Source organism: Brassica oleracea, chromosome C2 (genome assembly GCF_000695525.1).
Source record: "Brassica oleracea var. oleracea cultivar TO1000 chromosome C2, BOL, whole genome shotgun sequence".
Classification (NCBI taxonomy): Eukaryota; Viridiplantae; Streptophyta; class Magnoliopsida; order Brassicales; family Brassicaceae; genus Brassica; species Brassica oleracea.
Window position 1 is genome coordinate 38,006,143 of NC_027749.1, and position 9,905 is coordinate 38,016,047.

Below are 9,905 nucleotides of genomic sequence, written 5' to 3' on the forward strand. Positions count from 1 at the left end.
TTGTTCTATTCCGGCATCACTTTCAGCCCAGCCACCTTGCGTCTTTTTGAGCCTGGTGATCCGATTCCGAGCTCGTCTTTGCTTAGTCAGGGCATGGAAGAACTTTGTATTTCTGTCTCCGTCCTTTAACCAGAGGACCCGGCTCTTTTGTTTCTAATACATTTCTTCTTCTCGGAAAGCCGTACATAGATTCCACTTCAGGTTTAAAATTTTAGCACTTGGGAAGTTCGGGTCTACTTGGCTTTCTCGAGTTGTTCCTTTATTGTCTCGATCATCTTCTCTGTATTCGATGGGTTTGTCCTCTTCCATAGGGAGATCGATCGCCTGACATCCATGATCTTTACATGGAGCGGCCGGTCTGGGTCAGGATCGATAAGGCCCCATCCTGCTTCTATAGCTTCCTTGAACCCATCTTTATATAACCATCGTCTATCAAACTTGAAACGGCGTTGTAGCCTTACTGATCGAGACTGAATACAAGTCAAAATTGGCCGATGGTCTGAGCCCCATAACTTTAAATACTCCACATTTGTGTGGGAAAAAGATTGATGCCAATCTTCATTACCTACAACTCTATCAAGTCTGCATTGAACCTTTCCAGAGCTTCTGTATCCTACCCATGACATCGAATTACCTTTGTACGGGAACTCCATCATACCGCAATTGTTGAGCATCAGTTTGAACAGCAGGAAGGACGTCTCTGGTCGTTTACGTCCTCCTCGCTTTTCTTGATTGCTTACTATCTCGTTAAAGTCTCCACACATGAGCCAGGCCCCTGTTCTCGATGTACTCATAAGGGTAAGACGTTCCCATAAATATTCACGGCACTCAACGACCGGATCTCCATAGACAAAAGCCATAAACACTTTGTGTCCCTCTATTATAGCCGAGATATCTATCATACGCTTATCAAAATAGAGAATCAGCACATCAAACGCATCCATATAAAACAAAGTCAAACCACCGCTTTTGCCTTCCGGCTCCACGGTGAACAATTTATTATAACCAAAAGAAACTTGAAAGTCTTGCAAAAAAGTACGAGTATTTTTTGTTTCAGATAAAAAAAGAAAAGAAGGTGCAAAAAAACGATGTAGCTCCCGGAGATGTTTAGTGGTCAAGTAGGCTCCAGCCCCTTGACAATTCCATGAGATGGTGTTCATATCTTCTTACTGGGTGGTTTCTGGGACACCACCGAACCTGAAACAGCAACACACAAGTTCTTAATTTTAGCAGATGGAAACACCTCAGTACGAGGGACATTCTGTTTTGAGGCATTTTTAAGTTTACCCAGGCTCTTTTGCTTCTTTGGCGATTGTCTTCCTCTTGTCGGGTTCATTTTCCTGGATGCACTAGCTCCCTTACCGTTGAGCTCCTTTAAACGACCTTTCGCCCAGCTTGTCCTAAGGGTTTATTCTTATATTGATCAGCTGGTACTTCTGTCGTGGTCAGTGAAACCTCCGATGCTAGAGCATGGGAACTATTTTGCCCTTTGGGTGCAATATTGGCTGGTGGAGGTGTAAGAGCATTCCCCCTATTGCCATACTCAGCAGCTGCTGGAGACAGTTGGGAAATCGCATCTATCTTCTCTGCGTCCATACCTGGCTCATCAATCAGCAGGTCATCATTATCCAGCATCGTCTCATCCATTGCAACATCGTTGAATTCATCAACCATCATGTCAACTTCTGCTTCATCTTCCTTAGTAAACTCCATGTCATCAAGGTTCGCTGTTTCCATCAGCTTGTCTATATCTAGATCATCATCCTCCCCAGTACTATCCGTGGTCATTGGCAAGAGAGGATACATGTTCGACTGAGGGGCTTGTTGAGACAAATTACGTATAACTAAGGTACCTCCTCTACCATGTTGACCGTGAGTGTTGAGGCTCTTAGCTAGCGAGGTTGGTGTGTTCTCCTGGTTGTCTATTGCTATAGCCTTTCCTTTGAGTCGGCGTATACGTTCCTCTGAAGTCTCATTCTAGCGAGGTTGGTGTGTTCTCCTGGTTGTCTTGGCTCACTATCATGGTTGTTGTGAGGGTTTTTCATCGTTGGTAGTTCTGATATAGTTTGTTGCGAATCAGCTTTGCTTCGTGGTGATTCCCTCTGTATTTCTTTATCCGATCTACCAAGAGCTTCCTTTAGTATCTCCTTATTAGGGCTACGGGGTCTCCAGATCATCTGGGAGGGGGGGATCTGTTATAGCTTCTAGCAGCTCCTTTATCTTCTCTGTGATTTTTGGCTCTGTTGATTTCAGGCCTTTTGTAGCTTCCTACTGCGCTCGAGTATGGACCCGATCTGTTGCAAGCTCTCCGGTCACGAGGTGCGTCCTTATGATTCTTCTCTTCCAGACGGTTCCATATGCTCGAACTTCTATTAACACCATGAGAGATTCTCGCCTCTGGCGCCTTTTCATCCCTTTTCAACAGGTCCTTTGCTCGGGGAGAGCGCTCCTCATATCTCCTTGCAGTCCAGTAGTTCTCCGACTCTTTGGTTCTTTTTTCACCGCTGGATGAACCAGGATATTGGTATCGAGAGGGAGATCTTGTTGTACCTTCTCCCGTTGGAAATCTAGGTCTCTTGTTGTTGCGGGAATTGGAGGTAGGCCTAGTTGTGTGTGATGGTTCTGCGCAGCCGCAACATTCTGCTCTCTTAGCTCCTTAACCAGACTCTCCCTTTCCTCCTCTGAGATCTCTGCACATGAGTAAACATCATGTGAATTTCTGTTACACGCAAAACAGTATCGATTCAGTCCTTCATATTCAAAGGAAACCTTCCCGGTATCTCCATTAGGGAATCCGATCCTTCGGTTAAATTGTAATGGTCTATCAGCATCGATAGAGACTTGGAGGCGAGCATTCTTCGAGTCAATATCCATTTTCTTCCCCAGAGCTTTCGGAATCTCTTCAAAAGTTTTGTCATTCCAAAAGTGGACAGGCACTCCTGTCACCTTAATCCAAAAGGGAATCGTGTTCGGAAAATTCTCGCTAGTAAAAGGCTCCCACCTCTCCAAAGCAAAAATCCAATGGTTTATGTGGCACATGCGTTTCTTGAGGACCATATTGAGGTCTTCCTCCTTGTCGAAATCAAACTGGAATCTCCCATTGCCCAAGTTTGTGCCACGCGCACGTCCTTCTACATTCCAGATCCTTTCCCGAGGAAGCAGGGAGATCAGGGCTTCGATGCTTCTTCCTCCTTGGTGGAGGACACGACCAATGAGGGTTCTTTCAAAACGCTCTGATACAGCAGTGAGATCACATTCCGGGATACAGATGATCTCCTCTTCCAGATCGAGTTCCAGGCGACGTTTTGTCACTGATGAGGTTCCTCTAAGGCGCACCAGATTCAGTTGTGGACTCATTCTCGGGGAGCAGATGTTGAGATCTCAGAATCCGTTGAGGGATTGAGCCTAGATTTAGCAGAAACTATAGAAAACCTCTTGCTTGGGGAGCAAGTGATTGAGGTTACAAAACCGTTGATGGTACGAAAAGTATCAGTGCAGGAATCGTAGCAAAAGCTAGAAAAAGAGACAATTTTAGTACTTCAGACTGACATGACCAATAACAAGAAGTGTGGTAGTCTTCCTTGTACTGTAAAGAGGGTTGCAGATATCTCCAAGGTTGCAGACGCCGTCACACGTATCAGATTTGAGAATCGCCTCTTTTGTCACTCAAAACCATAGGAGCCGCCATCGTCAGCATTTTATAGTCACATCGTCTATTATTGACAACAAAATATACACAAATTAAATTCATTATTGTAAACTTAAGGATTAGAATCTGTAAGTTCTTATTATTAATCATAACATAAGGTGCCCTTATATATGAGAATTACATGAGAGAAAAGGAAAGACTAGAAAATGAAATAGTACAAATCATAAACATATAAGGAAAAGTAAACTAGGGTTTCTCTTTCTCCTCAGCCGCCGGCTCTCTCTCTCTCTAGGGCGCCGGCTCTCTCTCTAGTATGGACTGGTTATGAACCGGACCGGTTATTGACATCCACAATAATGATTTATAACATTCATGAAATAGTTAGTGTATTGTTTCTAATTAATTTGTTCCCATATTAATTTTTGCTTGTTAAAGAAGAATACAGATTATTGGAAAGTCATAGATTCTAATTTATGAAAACGTGTGGTAAATTAATAAATTAATTAATGACATTGTAACTTGGCTACCAAGCTATATTAAGTTTGGTCACCACTCAAAAAAATACAGTTGAAGATACAATATACCACATATATTTCGAAAACATAATTGTAATAAATTATTTACCATGTATGGTTCCAGTTATGCAATGTCGAAGGTTTAAGGATTAAAATTTTCGTGCGTCATGACATTAGGCAATTGTGCACATTAGCTACAAATACATAATACATAAACATTATAAAAGTGTAACAGAACCATGCATTCTTTTTTTATATTAACTTTTTTTTTGTAACCACTTTTTTATACTAACTGTAACTCTTAATAAGCTTTATGTATATTGTCCATATCAGTTTATAGTTAACTGTAACTGGCTACATATAATATGCGATCGACCACGTAATTAAGTACCGATGATAAACCTCATACTCCTGTAGTGATTCCATATCAATATTTCAAACCATGGAATGCATATAAAACTGTAACCAAATAAATTTAAAGATTTGTGGCATATCCGTATATGTTTACCATACTGATACGGACACATGCAAGTACTGTGTATAGTATCTAAAATGTATAAATTGTAACCACTATAAAAAAAATTCATAAAAGGATACCCCTTTGTGTTTGAAATCATCAAGTAATTGGAAAATATGAAACTTGTTTAAATACTTGCTTGACTGACTCTTTTTGCTGCCAAGTTTAAATTCATTCTCGATACTAAGACTAAAGAAACGTGTATAGCTTCTTTTCGGAATGAAAATGAAATTTTGTCATACAGAACTGAGGCAGCACTATATTAGAGATTGGATTATGCTTTTGTCATCTCATGTAATCTAATTTGCATATGTTTCTTATACGATAAACCATAGTGAAGAACAATACATTCTCAATTACTCTACAGATTTTGCTTGTTTATGCATTCTGAATAACATGGAATCGTTTTTGCGTCTATTACTTAAATGACAAACAGTTATTCTCAATTGTAACAGAACAATGCATTTTGAATAACTCTACAGCTTCTGCCAAGACAATATATTAATGTATAGGTGCAAAGATGATTACAGTGGGAACATAGTGTGTGTTCTTGTCTATGATGTCGAAGAGATATACCAATAAAATCTTGTACAGTTTCTTTTTGTGTCTATGATAAGTTTTCTCATATCAAATAAATTAATATAACTAACTTAGTTGTAGGTGATATAACTAACTATGTTAATAGATATACCAATAAAATCTTGTAAAGTTTTTAAAGCGACTGTTGCTATAATATTTAGTAATGGAAATATGCGACCAACATTATATTTTTAAACTATAGTTTATATAAAATGCTCTAGAATTCTTATAAATATGATTTAGAATGCATACACAACTGCCACACAGAATGAGTTTTTTTTAATCAATACAAACTTAAGGTTCTAATTTTTTAAAAGATTCTCAATTAATATATAGGAGATTTTCCATTTTTTGTATCTTGAAAATATTAATGGTTGGCTTTAAGAATATTATAGCACTTTCATCAAAAGGTTCTCATGTGGATTTGTTAGAATAAAACAAAAACAAAAATAATAATAAAAAGAAGAATAAGTAAAGGAAAGTTCTCATATGAAAACTTTGTAGAGCTTCACTGAAACTTCATTTGGCTTTTGGAAGCTATAAATTAATTGAATTTTATTTTACGATTAACTTTAATTATATAACTATAATTCATTAAAATAGCAATATTTTTGTTTAAGAAGCCTTTTGGAACACCAAGCCACATCTTTCATATTCAACATTTGTATTTAAAGTAATCTAGAGTAATATTTAACATATTGATTTAAAATTAATCTAGAGTTGAACTCGCGCTGTGTACATGATATTTTTGATGAAAATATTTTTGATTTTTGATGAAAATATATTTATAATGTGATAAATATTCTTAAGTTAAATAATCTTTAGGTTGAATACATTTTTTAAAATGAATAAATCATAGTTATGATATCGGAACTAAATATTATGTACTTAAAAATTGTTAGGATTGTTAAGAAAAGAAGATGGCCACGATTTGATATTGTTTAAAATCCAAATATTTTGTAGTTAAGATTTATAAACTAAATAAGATTTACAACACAAACTTGTAACCCTTTGTATTTTGATTTTGAAACTCAAATTCGGATTTGTTATGATTTAGAAACTAGCATATCGGTTTCGTATATAATTTAAGATAATAATATTCATTGTGATTTTTAAAGATATATAAATTTTGGCAAACAAAATATACTTAGCATAACTACTTTTCAAGATTGCAAACAAAATTATACTTTTTAACTGGTATCGGAAACCTAAACAAAAATCTAAAAATGATAAACCATAAATACGGCTTATTTGAGAAATAACCAAAACAAATGGAAAAATTAGTTTTGTAGTATGATTGATGGTAAAGAGATAGGAAAAAAAAGAAGGAAAAAAGGTGGAGCTTTGGTTATTTAGTAAATGAGTTACAGAAATTCTCTAGGATAGATCTAAGAAAGTTTTTGTCACAAATATAGATTTTAAAAATAAAAATAATCAAAATAGACTTAAATATTTTATTAAATATACACTTATACCATTAGAGTTAATTAATCTAGACTTAGAGTTTTGGGGATAGGTTTCAAATTTTAAAAAATCAAAAATCAAAATCAAAAATTTCAAAACAAAAAAGGTTATTTTGATCATTTTCTTTCTTGAATGCTATTTTTTGTGACAAAAACTTAAAAAAATTTATTTGAAAGAATTGCCCTTAGTAAATTATAGTTTCTTTGGTTATATGATCTAATTTCCCACCATAAATATATTGGAATGATGCTCACCAACTATAAATTAATTTTCAAACTATGAATAAAACTAAAATAGCTGAACTTTTTAGTTTTATGAAGACAATAGCGTGAACCGGTTTCAAATAACTAATAAAGAGGTATACAAACATGTCAGGGCCTCTTCGTTTGTACATCTGGAATATGCATCCAGATGTTTTATCTAGGTATTGTTCGTTTTTTTATTTCGTTTATTCATTCAGATGAATTATCTGAATGCAGTTATGTTCGTTTGTTTTTCATTTTTTAACTTGAATCAGCATCCAGGTGGACTTATTATTAAAATGACTAAAATAATTTTTTTTTACTTTTCGGCAGAAAAATAGCATTTTTTATGGTTTTTGCGGGAAATATTTTTTAACGGTTTTGACAGAAAATGTATTTTGACGAAAGAGTGCGTTTTTGCGGGTTTGACGAAAAAAAAGTTTTTTTCGTGATTTTGCCGAAAAATGTGCATTTTGCGTTTTTGACGGGAAAAGTGCATTTTTGCGTTTTTGGCGGAAAATATTTTTTTGCGGTTTTTGCCAAAAAATGTGTTTTGACGAAAAGTGCATTTCTGTGGTTTTGGCGGGAAAACGCGTTTTTACGGTTTTGGCGGGAGCATGCGTTTTTACGGTTTTGGTGGAAAAATGTGTTTTTGCGGGAAAATGCGTTTTCGCGGTTTTGGCTGGAAAAATGCATTTTTGCAGTTTTGGCGGGAAAATGCATTTTTCGGTTTTGGTGGGAACATGTGTTTTCCGGTTTTGGCGGGAACATGTGTTTTCCGGTTTTGGCGGGAACATGTGTTTTTCCTGTTTTAGAGGGAAAATGCATTTTTGCGATTTTGGCAGGAAAATGCGGTTTTACGATTTTGACGGGAAAGTGTGTTTTGTGGTTTTGGCGGGAAAATGTATTTTTGCGGTTTTGGAGGGAAAATGCATATTTGCGGTTTTGGCAGGAAAATGCATTTTTCGGTTTTGGCGGGAACATGCATTTTCCGGTTTTGACGGGAAAATTCGTTTTTCTGTTTTAGCGGGAAAATACATTTTGCGGTTTTGGCGGAAAAATGCGGTTTTACGGTTTTGACGGGAAAGTGCGTTTTTACCGTTTTGGCCGAAAAGTGCGGTTTTACTTGTGTAGCCGAAAAGTGTGTTTTACGTTTTTTTGCGGAAACACATTTTTGCGGTTTTGGCGGGAAAGTGTGTTTTTCAGTTTCGGCGGAAAAATGTATTTTTCAGACAGAAAAATTAGATATGCCAAAATAGAATTTTTGGTTTGAAAATAATATTTTTATTTTAAAAGGTTATTATTGTTATTTATTATTTTGGATTACATTAGATGCATCTGCATCTAGATGCACCATCAAGATTCACCTTCATTTGGGTGAGAATTTGAGATGAGTTTTCAAAAATTCGGCTGGATGATCTATCTGAATGTAGCATTATAATGTACAAAACGAATATCGATTTGAATTTTCACCCGGATGGATAACCTAGGTGAGCAAACGACAGCACCTCGTACATGAGACACAGAAAAAGATGTGCAACAACCTATAAAAAACTATCAAGGATTGATATAAATATATAACATAACTACACATTTGTTTCTGAGAGAAACTGAGTTCATTAATTAACGCAATGACATAAACCGGAATGATTTACCCAAGAAATTATTGTGTTGATAGTATAACTGGAATCAACACTTTGAAAAAAAATATATATTGTATTGGTATAAACAACTGTTGATGTACCATAAGATCGGGATAGTAAATAATGTCTTGGAAAAGAAAAATATCAAATATATGTCTAAATATATCAAATATATGTCTAAATATATGTTAAGTTACTAATGAATTAGTCTAACTATAATAACTAGGTGCATAATCTCCGCGCAAGCGCGGAATCGGCTACATTATAGGTGCATTGTATAGTTTTGTTTACGGGATTTTATTTTTTTGTCTATAATGTGATTGATGGGACTTTGGATATTACATAGGTTGATGAGTTTGATATAAGAATGAACGACGAAATCATATGTTGATATTTTTATATCATATATGTTCAAAGTTGAGGGTGATGGAACTTGTTAGTGTTTACTTAGGTAGTTGTTTGTATATAAATCAAATAGTTCATGAAAAAATATAATAAATTTGGATTTAAAATGTTAGGGTTTCAAAATAACTGGGTCTTGAATCTGTGGTTTAGTCTACTACTGAAAAAACTGTTAGGACTTCAACTCCTTTTTTTCTCTATGTCGGGAATGTGGGCACTAATTTTCCGATTCATGTAGGTAAAATTGTTTCTTAGTTTGTGAGATTGAAAAACGTAGATTGATTTTAAGCATGATTGATGAGAGGTTTACTTGCATCAGCTTCGTCTGCCGTGGGTGTTGAGTTTCGTCGGCGCCAGATGTTAGACATGCAAGAGAGAAGATCTGAATATGTTAATTTCGTGTTTTATTTTTCTTCTCTCGTGTTTTGTGGGTTCCATTCTTTACTCAGGCTGTATAAAAGATGAAGTCTGGCTAGGCCGTCTCACTTCTCTGAAGTATTCCCTTGATTAACCTCCCACCAACATCTATCTTTTGATTCTGTCTTGAAGTCGAGGAGTTTCCAGAAAAATTAGCTTCCATCTACTGTTCCGCTTGGAATGGAGAGTTCTGAAATGTCGCATAAAAACATTTCGGCAAATAACTAATGATTGTCAAAAACTATCACTATACTAAATAGAAAATAAATCAAGGTTTTTTGTTCTGCACAAACTAAAATCTTACAACAGGGTTGTCACGGTCTTTTTTCAGGAGCAAGATCTTTTTCTTCCCAGAAACCATAGTCAATGCAATTCTTGGGAGAGAGCTATCCATGACAGAGGCTAAAGTTGCGTAGATGAAAAAATAGATCAGAAACACAGTAGATTTTTTCAGATAAGGAAAATATGGGATAAGTT

At 35.9% G+C, this 9,905-nt stretch overlaps 1 protein-coding gene across 1 annotated transcript; it reads right to left on the reverse strand.

Annotated features, from left to right (window-relative positions):
* Positions 1-2,418: 2,418 nt before the first annotated feature.
* LOC106324159 lies at positions 2,419-3,357 on the reverse strand. Its single transcript, XM_013762176.1, has one exon. The coding sequence runs from the start codon at positions 3,355-3,357 to the stop codon at positions 2,419-2,421; it is 939 nt and encodes a 312-aa protein (XP_013617630.1).
* Positions 3,358-9,905: the final 6,548 nt, after the last annotated feature.